We start from the raw sequence: 21,225 nt of genomic DNA on the forward strand, positions 1-21,225 counted from the left end.
GTTCATTTTGGACCTGAGTCTAAGGGATCTCATTATGGCTGCATAAAAACCCGAGGCTCTAAATATGCTGAACTTGGGCGATGTATAGTTTTGGAATTAGGCAAATTTATAAGGGAGGGAGGCTGAGTTACAGGCGGAGAAACATAAATGCTAGGCAGGGAGAGAGCAGATGTAAAATCAAAGCAGATGTCAAGCCCTGGTGTGTGTGTGTGTGTGTGTGTGTGTGTGTGTGTGTGTGTGCGCACGTGTGCACGTGTACACACACACACACACACACACTGGTATTTTACTGGACCTTGAGTACATTTACAGGGCCCCATAAATCATATACACAAGGCCCTTTTATGAGCACTGCACACCTACAGAGTTTGTGTGTGTGTGTGTGTGTGTGTGTGTGTGTGTGTGTGTGTGTGTGTATTAGCATTAGCCAAGCACAGAGAGGGAAATAGCACTGGATCTTACAAATCCAGAAACGTTGGTGGAGGGGAGAGCCTCTCTCTCTCTCTCTCCAAGCAGCACCGACATTTATCTTTCCTGCAGCAGTGTTTAAAGTGAAAAGGGAGTATCAGGAGAGTTTGATAGGATCCAATTAAATTCTAGCAGATAAAATAATGATGAATTGCAGTTGAGCCCCGGCGAGACATGATGCGCATTACTGCCCTCCCTATAGTGCTGGGAAGGCATTGAGGTCATCAACTATAGAAAAATAGGACACAGTTGCAACTGTACTATTCGTGCAGAAAACAACCTAGGGAAATGAAGTTGGAAGCTGATTGTGTGAGTATATACGTTCAAGGTGGATGTTCCCACTGTAACATGGTTGTTTATGAGTCTATGAGATTAGCGGACAGGCCGTATTCCTTGTTGAGAGCCTTTCTCTTTAGCCATTGCATACACTCTGGATATGGGACTGACAAAAAATAAACAAAAATATTAGATACATAAGTTTCTTACTGTGATGGAGAGCATTTTTACAGTTTTGTACTTCTCTGAATGAATGAAATAAAAGTTCAGAATAGGTCCACTAAGCAAGCGTTGATAAAATTAGCCATTGAATTGCTAAGATTGCTTACCTTTTTCACATCCCTCCTTTGTGCAGCTGGGTGCGTGTTTAACCTAAACTAGTCTTGCTAGAGTTCCCCCTATTAGAATAAATAAGTAAAATACATTGAAGGGACTATTGTTAGTCAGGAATAGCATGCATTACTTAAGAGTGTGAGAATCGGGAATGAGTAAAAACATTTCATTTCTTTCATCTTTTGGGTGGACCGAAACTTTCTTTAGCCTGTTTCCAAAACCATCCATCTGAGTGTTTTGTTTCAAGTGTTTTTGATACTTTGGTGGAACATGGTAAAGAGAAAACTCATCAGAAAACAATCTGAAAAACTCCAAATAAAGTATCCTGGGGGGGATATAGGCAAATCCCTTCATTTGTGTTTAAATCTGGACTGATTTGGAGCCTTGTGGAGACAACACTGTAGAAGTGTAGCATCTTTCAAGGAATTCACTAAGGTGTTCATGAGGTGTTTATTCCATACAACAGACATTTGGAGGGCGGGATGCCTAGTAGATCTTGGGCATCTTAGCTTTCCCATTGAAGAAACAGGGCCTAGCCTGCCTAATAATAAAGAAGATGCTGAAAATGTGTATGCCATGAGCATCTTATTTTTCCTCCCCCTGTTACGTTCCTCTGTAGTGGATCTTTTGCACTGGATTCTGATGGATTCCTCCTTTCCTTCCTCTGCCTGTGTTTCCATATCTATACTATGTCTCTGGGTGTCCTTCTGCATCCATCTGTTTGCTTGCTTATCATGCTGTGTGCCCATCTGTGTAAGTTTCTGTCCACCTGCATATGTGTGTTCCTCTGATTTTTAAAGACAGATCATTTGTTTTGAATATTTGGTGTAGACTATGGAAACAAGGAGCATTTGTGGTAGACTTGCAACAGGTGATGGATTTCTCAGTCAAGAACGGAGACAAAATTATGTCAAAGGATGGAAGCAGGCAGGCAGCTAGTATCTACTTTGGCCCACTCATAATTAAGGACAGCCAGGATAGGCTAAGAAGTTGGTAGGGACATTAAATAATGTTTATGATGTGCCTGAGTCCTTGGGTTCATTGAATTTTGATGCCGCATAAAGTCCTTTCTGCTGCTAAGTGAAATTGTCAGAGTGCCACCCATGTTTTGTCAGCCTCTTACTGTGTATAGTCACATGGGAAGTCTGCATGACTACATGATTTAGGCATGTTATAGCCTCTGTGTAGATTGCTGCTTGCGGAGATACTTTTATGCTCTACTGTTGAGATATGGAAGACAAAATTTGGACCTTGATGAAGGGTGGGGTGGGGAGACAGAGCTGCATAAGGCAGCTCAGTTTTTATGGAGTTTCTCATCCTGTGTTGGATCCCTCCTTCTGACCAGTGTGAGCCAATGCCATGTTTCACAGGGAAGAAGAGTTTTGACACGCATCGGGGTGTGAAGAATGCTAGACATTCCCAGGGTGGGAGCAGAGGAAGCTGGGCCATCTCAGGTATAAAGCGTTGCTTGGGATCTCCTATCTTTCTTTCAGACATCCTAACCTTTATCCGAGAGAGCTGAATAACTGATAGGAACCACATGCTAGCTTCACTCAGAGAAAATAGAGGGGCAGGAGACAGACCTTTCTACACAAAGGTTTCCAAACAGACCAAGCTGTGAAGCCATTGCTGAAAGTTGGCTTGTGAACCCTGGCTTGTTTGGAAGCCATTGACCATAGTTTCCTGGCTTGCATGAAACAGGAAATGAAGGTTAGCTGCAGCTTCCTGACTTGTGTCCGCACATGGGTGAAAGGACAACCAATGCAGGGTCCATACAGGGTGCGTGCAGGTTCATGGAACTCATGCATATCCTTGCTTGCTAAACCAGGATCTGATTGTCCAAAGATGGCCATTGATTAATTTTAATCTTACTGTATTATATTAATATGTTGCCAGCTTTCTGGAGCTTGCTTTTAAATTTTGTAAACCACCATAAAATCTTGAATGAAGATCGGAGGGACCAGAGTTCAGTGGTAGAGAAGCTGTTTTGTACACAGAAGGACCCATGTTTAGTTTCTGGCATCTCCAGTTAATATAGGACCATTTAATCCATTTAGTCCAGTTTGATCTACTCTTACTAGCAGCAGCTCTCCAAAGCCTCAAGCAGGGATCTTCCACGTAATCTGCTAGTAAATCAGAGATGCCAAGGGACTGAATCTTCTCTCATTTGCATGCAACATATATGCTTTAAGTGCCCCAAATTTGGTCCTGCCCCAAATTTACCTGACCATTGCACACTTCTGGCCATTTCAGCAATTTAATGAAGAGAAAAACAATGCCAAGAAAGTTATTTGAGATATCCTCCCCCCCCCCCCCCCGTTTAATTCATTTTAGCAAATGAAAATAAGAGAAGCCACTACTATATGATTACCCAGCCTTCTTCAGGCTGCTTCTCGGAAACCCATTTTATATAAAATAATTGCACTGAAGGTGGCTTGTCCTGCTTTTACAGCTGATTCTTTCAGTTGAGGCAAAATGGCCTGTTGTGAGCACACAGAGCAGAAATCCATGCACATCTCAGTGTTCGTCGTGACAAAGGCCTGTGTTTGGACCGCTCACTTTGCGTATATTGTTATTGTTGTTGCAACTCCCTCGTGTGTAAAATGAGGATTATAAAATAGATTTGCTTCTCACATTCTCCAATGAAGGCTGCGAGAGGGCAGGTGGGAGTGTTGATTAGTTACTGTGTAAATTTCTGTGGTGCGTAATTGCAGAGTGTTGTAATCTAAATATATGTATTACGGAAAGTAAAAACAAATCCTTTTTGAGCTTTCAAGGCATGCACAGGATCCATCTGGGTATCTGTCAACAACAAATAAATGCAGCTTAAATGAAAATAATTGGAGTGCGGCCAAGTCTTGAGGTCAGGGATCTGTAGCAATCACGACTGGCAAATCAGCAAGACAAGTGCAGGAGCTTTTGTTGTAGGAGAATGGCACAGAGCGTCAAACTCAGGTTAGCGTGGTTAAATGCTCTTCTTCTTGGTGCTTTCCAAAGATGCATTCATCTATGAATACAATACCTCTCTACTCCCACCCCCACCCCCTTAAGACACTTGCCACCAGATGCAATTTATGAGTGTTTGGATTATTCATATCTTCCAGTTGATTCCCTTTAGATCCTGATTTCGATAATCTGCTTAGTAAATTCTTTAAGAAGAAACAGGGCAGAAGACTGACACTTGGGTTGGACCGCCAAGCGGGGAAGCTTGATAGTGTGTATGTACCAACAGTTCAACTATTAGGTCTGAAGTAACAAGTAGTACTATTAACTTGAGAAAGACCAGCATTAGTCATTTTCACTCAGATGTGTAGATATTCATTCTCATTAGTTAATGGTGATTTATTGACAGCCGTTTCCACTAGAAATGATGAAAGGATTTGTTTGTGGGGATGGTCGTATATGTATTGGGGTGACTTTTCCCCAAAGTCAAGAAAATTGGGTAGCCAACATGGTACCGTCCAGTTGTTTGTGAATCACAATTCCCATCATCCCTAACCGCTGGCCTTAATTGTTGGGGCTAATGGGAATTGTCATTGAACATTTGGAGAACACCTCAACGGCTTCTATTCCTGTTATGTCCTGCTTTTCCAGAGATGTTATTTTGTCTATGTATAGTGTAGCATGGCAGAAATCTGAAAGGCCAATCCAGGTAGCACTTTGTCATAACTATTAACTCAACCAATAAAATATCTCTAGAAATGTGTATTTATAAACATTCAGATGGAGAGAAAACAAGAGCATTGGCATCGTGCTACTACTAAGATAACAAATCAGCAAGCATTATTACTATTTTTATAGCCAGCCTTACCTCATTGTATGTTTATTTGGAAATAAACTGCTTTGATTTTGGTGAGAGTAACTTGCAAATAAATGCACCAAACCCTTGTTATACAGTTGTACCTCGGGTTACATACGCTTCAGGTTACAGACACTTCAGGTTACAGACTCCGCTAACCCAGAAATAGTACCTCAGGTTAAGAACTTTGCTTCAGGATGAGAACAGAAATTGTGCTCCAGCGGCGCAGCAGCAGCAGGGGGCCCCATTAGCTAAAGTGGTGCTTCAGGTTAAGAACAGTTTCAGGTTAAGAACAGACCTCTGGAACGAATTAAGTCCTTAACCCGAGGTACCACTGTATATTGTAGAACATTTACAATCTGGGTTGTTAAGTAAAGGGAACAAGTGACACAAACGTACACATACCTTTCAGTCTCAATACATATTAGCATGAGGATTCTTGTCTGTGTCAACAATTATGGCCGCAATACTGTGGGGTATATACTTTGCATATACTTTGAATAAAGGGTGAGATTTTCTGTATGTGCCTTTAAGAGGGTTAAAATTATCAAATGGCATAGAAAATAAAAACAAAGTAGAAGCACGAGTAAGTGTTTGGCTTTGTCTGTGTAACTCGAGCATGTGGTGTCAGACTCCTGGCCAAAGCTCGAGCTTGTTGGCTGCTTTCTGCTCTGTCTCCTCCAAAACACCCACCTTCCCTGGCTTCCCCTCTGGCTCTTGGGATGCATGTCGGGCTCCCTTCCTATACACAGTGTTAGGAAATCCAGGAATAGTTCAGGCTGTTGTTGGCAAGACCCAAAATCTGGCTTGTTCTTCCTCCGGTTGAGTCATGGAGAGACTGGCAACTGTGAAGGCAGACAGATTCCTCGTTCTTTCCCGCCCCCCCAGATGTGCCCCTCTGTCCCCCCTCTGTCCTTCTTTCTGTCCACAAATGTGCACAAACATGGTGGGTGTGTTTTAAGCAAGCCACTCGTCTTCTTTGCAATGACTAGGGCTTAGTTCTCCAAAACAGCAGATGATATGGTAGATCCTATGGTATATCGAGACAGCAGGTAAAGGCTCATATTACTGACTCCCCTTCCACACTGCACACAGAAAATGAAAGGTCAGGATTCCACCCTAGCTCTAGTTTTCTGTGCATAAGCTATCTTGGGTTTCTTCTCCAGTACATTCTACAGGATGTAACTGAGCTTCCTCTTTCTACCGCTGCAATGGCTTGCTTTAATGGTGTTGTTTACAAGGCAGAAGTAGAACACTATCAGGAAATGTTTCCAGAGTTCTAGATAAGTGGGACTCTTGAACTAGTTGTAGCAATATTGTGCTATCTGGGTTCTGATGTTCCACAGTCTTTGGCAGAACAATGAGAGTGAGATCTGGATTTTGAAGATTGTTGTGGGTTCAACTCTCTCCCACAACCCACTCTCCTGCCAGATAATGATGGCAGGGAAAGAAAAGTATAGTGCTGCTTATTTCAGAGGGCAAATAGTGATGATCATGATGATGAGGAATCAAAATACAATAAAACAACCACAGCAATTAAACATTAACGTGAAGCAGCAGCAGAGCAGATAAAATATTAATATTGTTAAAGATAGAACAAAGTTGTTTTATTCATTTATGCTGCTTTTAATATAGTCTTTTGTTTTTGCAAGCTTCCTTGAACTATATGAGGAAAAGTGGGGTATAAGCATTTCAGATATATATATATATATATATATATATATATATATATATATATGCAGGTTTTGGTGTCCTCGGGTGTCTTCCCGTGTAAAAGTTGGGGTGTCTAGGCGACGTTTCGACGAGGTCTCACTCGTCATCTTCACTCGTCGCCTAGACACCCCAACTTTTACACGGGAAGACACCCGAGGACACCAAAACCTGCATTCCTGTACCCGTGAAAATCTACGAAAGCATATATATATATATATATATATATATATATATATATATATATGAAGCATGAACTGGATCAGTTACCTAACCATCTTTGGGATCATTTATGTGGGAATCAGTATTATGCACAGTGGTTGTGGGAGACTTTTGTCTTGATAAATTATTGGCTCATAGTGTGAAGTTTCATTTTGACTCAGTCAAAACCTGTGCAACATGTTGTTTCCAATCTCCCACAAATCTTGCTTACTAAGGAAGGCGGGCCTGCATTTCTGAAGCAGAAATGCACCTCTCTCCTAAGTGTGAGTTTCTTTTGTCAATGCAGGCACCTGGAGGGTTAAATAATCTCTCCCCGCTTCCCCCTACTCCACACCCAAATCAGAAGTAACTCATTTCCAAAAGGAGCCAGGGCAGAGAAATGCAAATAAGTGTTTCGGACAGCTGCAGGCTGTATGCCTTCCTGAGATGCCAGTGCCCCAAATGAGACATGTCAGAGTACAAATTGAAAATGCCAATTTCACTTACTCTGCCACGCTGCTCGTCACAGCTAAATCCTTCTCTGCTGCCCCTCCCCCCACACTTCCCACTTACCGAATGATGGGTGCTTCTCCTTAATGTAAATCTCCCTGACTTCTTGGGTTATTTCTGCAGTGGGTTTCTTCAGCCAGTCTTAGTGGGACACAGCTACAAAGGAATGGGAGGGGAAAAGGTACACAGAAACTCTTCCCTCATCCATATTATCTGAATGTCAGTTATCTTCTAGTGATCCATATTTAACTGCTGTACTGCGTAAAGGCCTTATTGATGTGAGCTTACAGTAGCTGTACCCCCATTTATCTGAACTTCTGGTTGTTTCGGCGCTGCCCAGCCCATTTGTATAAAAAAAAAAATCTGGAATTTGTGTGAAGTTGCTTGGAATGTACTGGGTATATGTTTATCTAGGTACAGATGTAAATATAAACAGTGACTAACAGATTACTTTTTTAGAACAGAACATTTCGCCTCCTGCCTTCCTTAGTTGCCCAGCTGCGAATTCAAGTCCACTGGGCCAGAATTTTTTCCCCTTGTTTCCAGTGTTCTTGAATTGGGTGGCATTGCCATTGCAATAATGGATAAATCAGCGAGGCGGTGTGGCTATCTGAATGGAAGTGTTTTCCAATTGGTTGTTGCATTCCCCCCCCCCCCCAGGATTGGCTGTGTGAAATCCTAAAGCATTTGTGTGCATCAGTTGCTGTTTTTAAGATGGAAAATAAGAGAGGAGCGACTCCAGGTGTTTGAAATAATGTTCATTCCAGGCCCAATGTGTTTCGGAACAAATCCATCCTTGGGGGCACATTTTTAGCAGTGTTTTGCAGTAGTAAGAGTCCTCATGCATTTGGTGAAAATTGCTTATAAAACTGTGCCCCTGAGCAAAGCTTTCTTCCCAAACATGTCAGTCCTGAAATAAATCATATTTCAAACTCCTGGAGAGTCTCCTAAACGTATATGTGTACATACACAAACATGTAATTTTCTTCTAGAGGTGCTTCCCCAGTTTTAACGGCTGGTTTCCTTCAGTTATCATTTCACCTATGTACTGAACATTCACAGTCAATGATGTAAATTAAATTGCTGGACCTGGCAGTGAACTTTTTGTTTGATATACTAAGTCATAGTATATCATGGTTATAGCCAGTCATGGTGCTCATGAAGTAACTGTCTCCAGGAGATAAAACACAGGTAATGCTGGGTTGTATCCAATGTTAGGCATACTCAGATCTAACCCTTAAAATGAACAAACATGACTAGCTTAGGTCTACAAATTTCTATGGGTCAATCTTACTAAAGCTTAGCTGGATGTATCCTAGTACATTTGAATCCTTCCACAATCCAGAGCAAACTTGTCTGAAGTGCAGTTTGATGCTTTGAAAACCATCTCTCTGGATGTAAAGGTAAAGGATGTAAAGCGCCACCCGTGTCCCTACAGCGCCACCCGCGTCTCTCTCTGGATGTACATGCACACAATTCAAGGAGCTGGGGAAGGAAGGGCTCAGTTTGTTTAGAACATTAAATGAACAGTGGACTTTTGCATAGATCTTGGAATAACATTGATGGCTTGTGCAAAAGCATCATTTTGAAGAAGGCACTCCCTTGTGTGAGCAGAAGTTTTGCTCAGTTATGTCATCAGTCCTTTTTTTTTTTAATGCTAAAGTTACATTTTTTAAAAATTGAAAAATAATAATTACCTTTTAAAAATGTAAAGTGCTCTTTTATGCATATTATTGTGAGCATTCTAGGTTGAATTTTGTTTTTATAGTTGTATTGAAATGTTTTTGTAAGTCAAAACTTAGGGAAATGACAAATACATATAGTTAACCATCATCTGCCTTGGGAGTTTTTATTGAAGGATCGTATAAAAACATATTAAAGAAATTAGTTCCTGAATGGGAACTTTGGCTGATACGCTTATTTTCTCCTTCTAAATTATTGTGCAGGATAGACTGTCATGTTCAACACCTTAGGGCAGCTGAATTTTACTGATTAGACCATACTTATATACAGTGAATGTCTTACTATATACAGTATTGCCTATGTTGCACTCTTTGAAATTGAAGGAGCGTGATGTAAACATATAATCTGTAAAGTAGTTATGCCCTACTGTTTGTAATGGGATTATTTTGCGATTGGTTGTCCTATGAGAAACACCCTGGTCTTTTCTCAGGAGCTCGGCCTTTCTCTGGTGGGTTTCTTACACTAGTTCTGTACTTTCACCTGAGCGCTTTACACTGCAAAGCATTCAATCAAAAATGCAAAACCAGAGTCCCTTCTGTTTCTTTGCGCTTATCATTGAATTAAGCACAAAATAGGCTTTGAAGGAAGCTGAGGCGTGGAAGCTTCTACCTTCTTTGAGTGGCAGGAGGATGGGGAGAAAGGGTGCTTGGGGGCACGGATATGCGGGGAGGGGAGGGGACCATCCGCACTGCCTTCATCTTTCACTTCTCTGTGTCCTCATCAAGGCAGACTCAGTGCCATGGGCTGAGGGTAGGTGGGGGTGGTGGAGGGGGGGGGGAGGATCCAAGGCACAGGGAGAGCTGATTCTCCAGTATCCATAGCTCCCTAACAAACTCCAGCAAGCCATGAATCTTTCATTTAATCTCTCCTGACACGCCTGTCATTTTCTCCGGAGAGAAGCGGAGAATCTCTCGCCGAAGGAGGTCATTAGCTGTCAGGGAAGGTTCCGACTGCCTTCCTGTCTCTGTATCGATTAAGCCTCCACATGCGCGCAGGCACTGTGGAGGGAATATTGATGGGGCTGCCAGAAGTTTGGCTTGGGCTAGAGATTGGGTGTATCTTTTCCCTGGGTGGGTGGGACAAGGGCTCGTGGGGCTGCTTGATGAAGATATAACCCCAAATTTGTCTGCCTCTACAACCCTGCCCTCACAGAGCTATTGTCCGCCTTAGGCTCTTGCTTTTTCGTTTTCTGTGTGGGAGCTTTATTTCCCTATACCCTAGGAAAGGCAGAATCTAATATTGTCAGCTCTGGAGAGCAGAGAGTGATGACTCCAGCTGCTGCTTAGTTTGAGATACCACTGTCACTCAGTTTATACAGTTCACCAGAAAATCCTCCTCCTTTCATTGGAGGAGCAGGTTCAACATGGAACACTGAATGTTAATCAGAATCAAATGATTAGCATGTTTAGTTTTTATTATATATCACCATAGTGACAATATTGTACAAGGGCTGTACACTATTGGAGGGGCTCTGAAAGCCACTTAGTCCACAGTGAGTGTATGCCAGCAGTGCTTTTTTTTTTAAGTACAAATTCTTCACCCAGGTAACCTAATTCCTGTGCCAAGAGAAGCTGGAGTCTGTAATTCAAATAAATTATGCACATGACTTGACTTCAAATAGATTTGCTTATTTCCCACCAGTGATTCTGTTTCTGCTAGCTATAGGAGAGGCAGAAGAGCTATACGGAAGCATATCCAAACTCTTGCAATATTGTCTGTGCAAGTAAGAAGATTTGCAGGGGGAGGTTCTTGAGGTGCATTGGAGTCCAGATTCCAATTCCTTTCCCTCAGAAAAGGCCTTCCATTTGGCAGAATTCTAGGAAGCAGCTGGGAACTGGAAATACTGTGGTACCTCGGGTTACATACGCTTCAGGTTACATACGCTTCAGGTTACACACTCCGCTAACCCAGAAATAGTGCTTCAGGTTAAGAACTTTGCTTCAGGATAAGAACAGAAATCGTGCGGTGGCACAGTGGCAGCAGGAGGCCCCATTAGCTAAAGTGGTGCTTCAGGTTAAGAACAGTTTCAGGTTAAGAACAGACATCTGGAACGAATTAAGTACTTAACCCGAGGTGCCACTGTATAAGTGCTGCTTTTGGAGAGGGGGAGGCCCCTGGATATTGGAGACTTTGCATTTGACCAGAGTGTCTTGCTTGGGACCACAGATCCAGATGGGTACACTTAGAACGAGCCAGAAGAATGCAAAGCTCCCCTGTGGTCTGTGGTCTGATTCCTGATGTATATCTGTTTCTTTCTGTCTGAGGGTGCCTAATGGACTCTTTCTCTTGTGTTTCCTCTGGCAGTATTCCTATGAAGGGAATGGCATCAGTGACCTCCCGGTGAACCTTTCCGTGGTATGGAATGGGAACTTCATCATTGACAATCCCCAGAACATCCAAGGTAAGCTGATGAAGTCGGGTGGGGTGGAGCACCCTTAGCAAAATACAGCAGGAGTTCCCTGCAATGAACTGCTTCTGCATGCCACTTCTGAGCCATCCACCCCAGGGCCAGATTGACACCAGTGCACCCCTACAGGTGTAAAATCAAATATTATGCTAGCCTGAGCAAACAAGCTTTCTAACACAGAGCAAAGTTAGAAGTGGTGGTCTGGGGATTACTGGTTTCTCTCCTGCCCATCAAAGTGCCTTGACCCTCCAAACGCGGTGTACTTGCTCCGAAACATTTTCTTGGTAGTGTGCTGTCCTTGTAAACATGCCCAGCCATTCAATAACTCGTTTGAGACTTAAATGCACGTTCACTTCCTAGACATAAAATGAAATCACTTTGAAGGCTGCTTTACGATCCTGGCTCCCGCTGCAAGGAACTTAGGACATGATAGTTAGGTTAGTTCTGTAATGGGCAAAGATTAAATCACACACACACACACACACACACACACACCAAATAAATTCACAACATTCTTACAAAATCGTAAACCTCAGAGTTATTTGGGGAAGCCGTGACAACTATGCCAGTTCAAACCATTTGAAATTTGTGACCCTGATTGTGGCTTTCAGCTGACATCCTAGCACAGGGAAAGGCAATGTTGTGCCTTTCATATGTTGGTGGATTGCAATTCCCAGCATCCCCGGCCACCATAGCCATAGGCTGGGGATGATGAGAGTTGTAGTCAGCAGCATGTGGAGGGCACCACTGGGTTATCCCTTCATTAGTGGATAGGCATTTGCATCATAAACAAATCCCTTGCTGGCTGTATTCAGTAGTGAAAGCTGAAAACTATATAGGCAGTGAATACTGTCAAAACTGGCCTGATACGACAAAGCATATGGAAGGTGGTAGACCCTGAGGTCCTTTAGTGGGCACTGTCAACAATTACCCATCAGAGGGGGAATCTGTGTAGCAGTTCTGTCCCCACCCCACTCCCCAACTTCTTTTTGAATGTAAGCAGGGATTTGTGTTTTCTTCTTTCAGCTCACCTATACAAGTGCTCAGCTCTGCGCGAAAGCTGTGGGCTGTGCCTCAAGGCAGATCCACGCTTCGAGTGTGGCTGGTGTGTGTCAGAAAAGCGATGTTCCCTGCGCCAACATTGCCCAGCCTCTGAGAGCAGCTGGATGCATGCCAGCAATGGCAATAGCCGCTGTGCAGACCCCAAAATCATTAAGGTATGCTTGTGAAGGGTAAGCAGGGGGGAGGTTTTTCTTCTTCTCCTTTATCCTCAGTGCTGAATGGGAAATCGCCTATGGTGAAAGGTACATGGTGGTGGGCAGTTCTGAAGTATTTTAAGGCGTGGCTGGCCTAGCTACCAGTGTATGCAGTGTTCTTGTAGCATATGATACAAGATGTAGTATTCTCCTGACACTTTCTTTGTTCAGACACCAATAACTGGTGCGAAGCCTTCTTCCCACCAACCAGTGAGTGCTCAATGAACAGTAGCAAGCAGAATTAGTGTCTCCTGTGATATGCCGCTGGTGGGGCAATGCAGCGGTGATTGTAATGGAGAATCAGTGGAATATGGTTCAATGGTCAGAGTTGGATGGAGCTATCCTGTCTTCTGTTCCTAACCCCAATTGACATTTCCCCCACTTCCAGATTCTCCTTGTTCTCCTCCATCTATAGCAGGGATGGGGAAACCATGGCCTTCCAGGCATTGCTAAGATTACAACTCTCATCATGGTCAGTGGTCACTGTTTCGCCATTCTTGATCTATAGAAGCATGGTTGTTTTGGAATCTGTTACTGTGGCTTAGGTTTTCGATGTTAACGTTTTGCTCTTAATGGGTATTGTTATATATGTTATATATGTTATATAACATATATATATGTTATATATATATGTTGTGAAAATCAGGCAAAGTGTACGCTTTTAAATAAGACATAAATAGGATGGCGATGAATAATATCAGGTGACACTTGTGACCTGTGCAAGTTCATTGGCCAGTGCTGGTGAAGACAGGCATTCCAAAGAGGGGTTGGACTCAGATTCACCGCATTATGAGAGGGCTTTGTTTCCAGGACTGATGATACATACTGAAATTTCGCTTAGAATGACTTTCTGTCGACTTACTACAACAGGCAGAGTAGTAGGAGTATATTTTTTTGGCTTGCATACCACTTTCTTTCTCTCCTGTGTTGACAGTGAATGTTTGATTCCCATTCTGGCCTGTTACACAGGATTCCTAGCAAATAGGATTCTGGAAGAAGATGAGGTTTGGTGTGTCGTGGATTCCTCACCCCCCACCCGGTTGTGTTCACAGTTTTTAGCCACCCATCTTTTCACTTCCTTAAGACTGGTTGTTTATCATCCCTCTTCTCTTGACAGCTGCTATGACCTTCATTTAATAAGATTGTGTATATTAATGTTAACATGTCGGTTGGGCCAGGCTCCAAGTGCATTAGCAGGGATTGGCAGGTAATTCTATTTGATATGTTCTATTTACCCATATACTGCAAGCCAGGCAGGCCTTGGTGGTGTTAATTACCAGAGTCTTAGCACAGTATCTCATCTATTTGGGTTTCAGTGTCTTATCTGTTGAAGGCTGGAAATTAGAGTAGTGCCTCTTGCACTCCCCAAAGCTAGTTGCTTCTTATTGCTGATTGGCATTGTGGGGCCCTGCGCTGCGTTTGCCAAGGCCTTCACTCTTTGGAAGCCCCCAGCCCACCACAAAATCTGATGGGAGAGAGCCTGCCTAATTAGTGTCTGCATCTTCTATAAAAAGAAGTAATGACTAACACTGGAGATGGGAGGTGGGGGAATGACAGGGGAGTCTTACCGTCTCAAATCACGTAAGTTATATTACAGATTTCCAATGGAATAGTACTTAGCATTTATACAGTGCTTTAGGGTGCTCAGGATGTTTCAAATACAGTGGCCGGATACTATTTATTTTATTATATTTTTATACCGCTTTTCAGACAAATTGTCTCTTCCAAAGCAGCTCTCATCAATTAAAGAGAGAGGGAAGAAGAGAGAGAGAGAGATGGGGAGCCTTCCATCAGGCTTCCAAACTTAAAAAAATAAATAAGAAGGAACACAAAGAAAAGGGAGGTGGAGGGAAAAGGTAGAGCAAGGGATATCATTTTGACAGTACTACAGCAAGGTGGTGAGTTGTAAATAGGCATTTATTTGATTGTGGGTTGTGTTTATGAGATGACTCATAAACTAAATTCTCCAGGTGGCAAGCAGAGATTGAAAACACAACAATAAAACCACACTACAATAAAACCCACAGTAAGATTAAGAGACATAAAAGCAAAGTACAAAACCAGCACAATAAAATGCCACAGACAGCACAGAACTAAAACAGCCATCAGATGCATGCACTAAAGCCACCATATGCCACAGGACTTAAAGTCTGATCTTAAAAGACCTGGGAGAATAAAAAAGTCTTAGCCTGGTGCTAAAAAGGCAGCAATGTCGGTGCCCGGCAAGCTACCCTAGGGAGAGTATTCCTTAGTCAAGGGCTGCCACCAGAAAGTCCCTCCTTTGTTTCTACCCTCCAAGCTTCACATTGAGAAGCTAAACAGAGAGGGGCATAACCAGAGAGAATATAGCCATTGTGACTAGTAGCAATTGATAGCCTTGTCGTCCATGAATGTGTCTGAACCTCTTTTAAAGCCATCCAAGTTGGTGGCCATTACTACTTCCTGTGGGAACACATTCCGTAGTTTAAGTATTCACTGTGTGAAGAACTGCATCTCTTCCTGGGTCACCAGCTCCTTTTAGACAAGTGTATGATACTAGAATCCTAAATCTTGATTTAAGATATTCACACTGACTCCTGATTGCAAGGTATGAAGCTCTCAAGAACCAATTCTGACTGAACCCTGTTATGTGAAGTGTGGGGCTGTCATGAAGAGGTTTGTGAACCTAAAACCATTATGTAGTGTCACAGCTACTAAATGGTGTTGATAACGTACATTTTGTTTACCTGTCAATTTTTTAGCACTTGCCAGCATTAGGTTTTAATGATACTCTCTGCATCATTAAATAATTAAAATTAAATTAAGAACTTGTCCCACTAATTGTAAGTCCTGTGTAGGCAAATCAAGTAGTGTGCCTCTCCATTCCAAGTTTGGGGACTTAACATTGGTGCCTTTTCCAACTGTTGCTCTAGTTGAAGCCTTGAAGGCCATGCAGCCTTTGTAGGTGCTCCTCCAGACAATTGTTGATGACTTCCTGGTGCTTTCTAGATGTTGTTGGGCTCCAGCTCCCATTAGCCTTGACCAGTGTAACCAATAGTAATGGGAGTTGGACCTAAACAGCACCAAAAGGGCACCACGTTGGCTACCCTTGCGATAAGATCAGCTTCAGTGCAGTGGAATGAATGATGGGCACAGCATGCACAAAGAAATAGAATATGTAACCTTTTCTCCTGGAAAATGTTAAACTGTATGGGTCATTAGTCTGGAACAGGTGGAGAACTTTCTGCTTGGCACTCTGATTCCTTCTACTCCAAGGGTTTCAGAAGAGCACCATTTGAGTTAAGACTAGAGCCATCGGATGTCCTGCTGAAATAATTTATCAGCTTGCATTTTGCTTTCACTATCTCTGTAGCACTGTTACTGTACAGAAGGCTTTACAATGTTCTAATCTCCTCAGAACGATAATACTATGCCAAATAAACGAGTTTAGCCTTAATTTTACGGTGGCGAGTCAGTGCTCCATTATACCTTCCAGACTTGTCTTTTATCAACCTGGCATGATGCTATGTTCCAGAATCAAGCCCAAATGTAGTGCCTTTCTTTCTTAACACAGCTTGGGAAGCAAACCCATCATTCTAAGTAGCCGTGCTACCGATGTCAGTATTGCTTCACTTTTGAAAGCCTGATCTCAGAGACTCCTAATAGAAGTTTTGCTGCTGCACAAGAAGATGGAAGGTTGCTTCTGTGTGCTTTCAAAGCTCCAGTTTTAAGTGGTACATTCTCAGCTAGAATATATGCATTCAGGCACAGGAGGGCCATTTTGAAATGAAATGATCAAATGGCCAAACCGGTTAGTTGATGATTCATTATCTCATCTTTTGGGCACTGATATATCTTGTGTCCACTTCATTTGGCAGATCTGAAGGGTTTGTGCTCTGAAACCAATTAGCAAAAGAGTGCTGTTGTTTGTCAGGGATGGAGCTGGGGTGGGAGAGTGCCTGCTTCTGTGACTCTGTGTGTGAGTGTTTAAGGGGAGACGGTTCAAGAAAGAGCCAGATTTCCCTGCCAGCTCTGGTTCCCAAGTGCCTTGTTTAGCCGCGACCTCCCCACACAGTGTGTCAAGCAGTGTCAACTTTTTCCCAGAGTTGCTGCTCCCCAAACGTGTGGCCCTTGTCAGTTTTGCTGCAGTGGAGGGGAAATCTAACATACCACGGCAGCCTTTAACACTAATTTAACAATACCAAACAAACAGCCACAGCTCACCAAGTATCCCAGAGGAGCCCAATTTAGGAAAGAATGACTTGGGTTGCCTGCTGCAGCAGCTGCCTTAATGAGTTCTGATCCAGGACTTTAGCAGATGATAGGATTGAATTTAGGCGAGCAGCAAACCCCCAAAGCTCAAATCGGTTTGACTGTTGTATAAATTCTGAGGCATAGGATGTGATTGCCCTAGGCCTGCTTGTAAGTTAACTCGTGGAGCAGCCTGCAAGTCAGGGAGCGGAGAAAGGAGCCAGGGTTTGTGGGCTTTGGATGCCTAATCCAAGTTGGCTTTGGGCATGCTACAACCTCCTTGTGCCTTGGCTGCTGGTAATTCTCCAGCGTAGCCTCTTTTTGCTGCTTTGTTAATGAGACTTGGATGGTGTTTGTGAGGCAAGAGTCAGAGAATGAAAAATAAAGTGTTATGTTTTAATGACTCATGTTGATGCCTTGGTCAGGTATGTTGAAGGAGATGTTCTTTACGTTTGCACTGCCCCCTGGGGCTGGAGGAAATAGCTCTCTGTTGGTTTCCTATTTCCCCTCTCCCAAGTCTGTCTGCTCCAAATGATGGCCCATATTGTAGAATGAAAGTTCCCCATTCTGGAGGCAAGGAGTGTCTGAGGACCTGTGATTCTGAGAGTACAGGCCTAACATAAATTTTGCCTGTCTTTAGGGGGCGGCTACTGGAACAGCGTAGTGTTACAGAGGCTGAGATCTCCCCAGCTAGAAAAGAGTTGCATCATACATGAGCAGCCTTTTGCCATCTTATTATTGTAGCACACTCTGCATGCTGCTACCCTCCTTGACAAATATTCAGAAGAGATGCCTGATACACAGTGAGATAGCATGGGGACTGCAGGACTGCTATGTATTTTCGCTCAAGTCTGTGGCCCTATTGTTAGACATGGTAAGGCTGCCTGCCTGAAGCAGCATAGTTTGGGGTAACATTAAAAGGCAGCCATTCCTGCCCACACCCCCAGTTATTTTATTAATATATTTTACCACCATCGGTAGTGGTGGCAGAGTTGCCATTTGGATTATCGGCCTCAGGCATGAATTTTGGGGGGGGCTGTTTCTCATTACGTTTATGTTTCAAGATCTCCATTGGTGCCTTACTAGTTATCCAGCAACAATAGAAGATACTGGCTTAGAACTAAGAAGTTTGGCCCACACATGCCTTAGAAATCTCTTTCCCATCTTATGACACATCTTTACTGTTAAAATCAACACAGTCTGTGCCTTCCTAACAATGCAATCTGTGCAAGAGCGTGTAGTGAGGTAACTTTGTGGCTGCCTCATAATTATAGAAATCCCTGCTCCTGGAGGTTTGCCAGAGCCTGTGCATTATCTGTAGATAATATAAGGCTTTTCTGTTGGAAGCAGCAGTGGGAGGCCTGTAGTGGCTTTGTCTTGATGATATTTTGATGCCTTCGGTCTATTTTTAAACATGAGATCCTTTCTGAACATTTGGAAGCTGGCAGGATGCAGATTTAAACAAATAGTGGGGATGTGTTCTCAGGCATGGTTGCTACTTCCCACCAGCTTAGAAAGTTTAGGCTGTATGCAGAGCCAGCAGGAACAGTGGGACCAGTAGCTTTAATGTTGACTGGTCAGGTAAGCAATCTGCAGTTGGTTTTGCTAGGCCTCTTTCAGTGCATCGACAATGACGATGCTGAGGCTTCTTTCTCCTGGAGCCCACTTCCCTTGGCTTGGGGTTGCCAGTGACCCAGCACAGAGCTTTCCCCACCTGCATGCCCATTAATCGTCTTATCACTTGCAGGTGTGTGCTGAGCACCAGGGGGGCAGCAAAATGTTGTGTAAAATTGCCCATAATTGCCTTGTTAGTGGCAATGGTGGGCCTGTGCCACACTGCTCATCCGTCATCACGCAGTGTGTGTCAAGCCACACCTGTCCGCTTTATTGGGAATCATCTTAACAAATGAGGCATATCGTGCTCACTGGGGCTCCCCTCCCTCCCCAGCTGGTGCTGTCAGAAACTTCACATGCTGGGATACACCAGAGTTGGTAGGGGAAGAGAGGATCCACTTTACAGGGGTTAACTGGTGTCTCCCTTGGTGGGGAAGGCTCTGGAGAGATTATGTTCCCTCCGCTAACTCACAGCATGAAAGAAAAATAGCCTCTCTGCAAGTGTCCACTGCCCTTGCCAAGGATATTCAGAATGCAAAAAAAAGAAAAGAGGGGGGATGTTCTCTGCCATTCTGAAGGAGAGTCCATTGCTGAGACCATGAGCAAGCCATCCTACGGGGAAAAACTTTTACTGTTTGCATTTTCATATCACCATAACTGCAGAGTGAGCCAGAGTGAATCAACAGCTTACATACATTAGCCATTGTGATACCTTGGAGCCACCTGCTTGAATATTAGCAGAATCAACAGTCCAGCCATTCCAAACCTGTGGTTTAGGCGTCCTGAAGCTTATTCACAGGGGGATAGATGCATGGGTGTTATTTTCTTTTTACTGTGCTCCAGCACAATGAAACTCCCAGTGCTTTTCAGAAATGTAAAATGTATTTTCACCGTGTGCACGGCCCAGATGCCTTCTCTCCAGTTGCTGTGGTTGGAAGGGAATGACTGGGCCTCAGTCCTTCAGGGCAAAGCTGAAATATTGCACTGGTTGTCCTTAATACTACTAAAGTTCTTAGCACCACGCAGGTGGTGAATAGTTGGTGTAAAACAATACCTGGTTTGTGTGGCAGTACTGTGGGGAGCAGAGAAGAGGATGTTGTGTCAACAGGTTGAGGTGGGAAAGGTGGATTATTATCACTGCTTGGAAGACAGCCACCTATTCAGAACACCTGTCTGGGTTTTAAGCATTTGCTATCTTCATTTTAGTTTATATGATTATTTTGTAACCTGCATGGAGCTGTAGATATTTAAATAAACCCTAGATATATAAATGTTGGGTGGGCTGCTGAGTTGTTATGGCATGCAGGCAAACTGTTGCCAATGGCCTAATGAATCCAATAACAGTCTGGTTTGTTTCTTCCTAGCTGACACCTGAAACAGGCCCCCGGCAGGGCGGTACTCGCTTAACCATCACTGGAGAGAACCTGGGCTTGAAATTTGAGGACGTACGCTTGGGTGTGTGGGTTGGCAAAGTGACGTGCATGCCCATCGAGAGCGAATACATCAGCGCTGAGCAGTGAGTAACCTCCAAAAGAGGGTTGGTAATGAAGGGATGGGCTGTGGGAATATCTCAGTAGTATATTGGTCCTCTGGTCTGCTGGACCAAGATAAAAGCCAAAGCTTTGCTAAAGAAAAGCTTTTGCTAAAGATGCTGCTTAGGGTTGATGAGGTCATATCTGTTTCTTATCCAGTCTGGTTTCAGGCTTAGTTTCAGGACCAGAAACAGCACTGGTGGATTATCTGTGCCAGAAACTAGTTGGGGAGTTTATCCCTGTTGGTTCTGCAGCATTTGATACCATGGAGAATTCCTGGGGTCCTTGGCTGGTATAGGCACTGGGAACATCATTTTATGGTGGAAGAAGTTCAGAAGGTAGTCTTGGGGGATGTGTTGCTCAGCCTCTTGGTTGTTGGCTTGTGGCTCTTTTTCACCCCCTCCTTTTTAAAAAATGCCTACATGAAGCTGTCAGGGTACGGCCTCATCTATACACTGATGATACCTAGCTCTATCTCTCCTTTTCAGCTAATCTGATGAAGTGGTGGAAATTTTGAAACGTCATCTGGATGCAGAGAAGGACTTGATGGGGACTAACAAGGCCTCAGTCCACATAAGACAGAGGTGCAATTGTTCAGTAGAGAAGCTAATTCAGGACTGAGAGTCCAACCAGTCTGAGATGGGGTTGCATTAGCTCTGAAGAATCAGGTTCACTATTTGGGAGTGTTCTTAGATGCAGCATTACTCCTGGAAGTTCAGGTGGCTACTGTGACCAGGTGGTCTAAATGTCACTGCCAGCACATCGCGGGATGTGAAGGACCAGTGTGGTCTAGTCAAGAAGAGTTGAACTGGGACTGGGTTCAGCTCCCTGCTTACTTATGAAGCTCACTGGGTACCCACAGGAGTAACTGTATCTCTTGTCCTAACCTCCCCATATGGAGAAGTTGCGATAATATATAGGATGACAAGTGAACGAACACCTCGCTTGAGTTGTTTGGAGAAAAAAGATGGATGGAAGAGTGGCTAGAAAGACCTAATGAATCTTTCTAGATAGCTTCTGTATTTGGTTGCACAAAATACTGGCAAAATGTCAGTATTTTGCAACATTTTATAAGAATGATTCATCTGACTTCATTAGTAAGAAATCTTTGGTGAATGGCTCTACATGACTGACTGGAAGAGTTAG

The 21,225-nt window shown here is 43.4% G+C and overlaps 1 protein-coding gene across 4 annotated transcripts in view; it reads left to right on the forward strand.

Moving 5' to 3' along the window:
* The window catches only part of PLXNA1 (plexin A1), a 303,518-nt gene that overhangs the window by 215,178 nt on the left and 67,115 nt on the right, over positions 1-21,225 (forward strand). For all 4 annotated transcript variants that reach the window (XM_081852276.1, XM_081852274.1, XM_081852277.1 and 1 more), the window contains exons 11-13: positions 11,345-11,441; positions 12,474-12,664; positions 19,912-20,063. In XM_081852276.1, the coding sequence (XP_081708402.1) occupies positions 11,345-11,441; positions 12,474-12,664; positions 19,912-20,063 (440 nt within the window). The remainder of the gene's footprint in view (positions 1-11,344; positions 11,442-12,473; positions 12,665-19,911; positions 20,064-21,225) is intronic.

This window comes from Podarcis erhardii (genome assembly GCF_964252035.2).
Source record: "Podarcis erhardii genome assembly, chromosome: 2".
Lineage (NCBI taxonomy): Eukaryota > Metazoa > Chordata > Lepidosauria > Squamata > Lacertidae > Podarcis > Podarcis erhardii.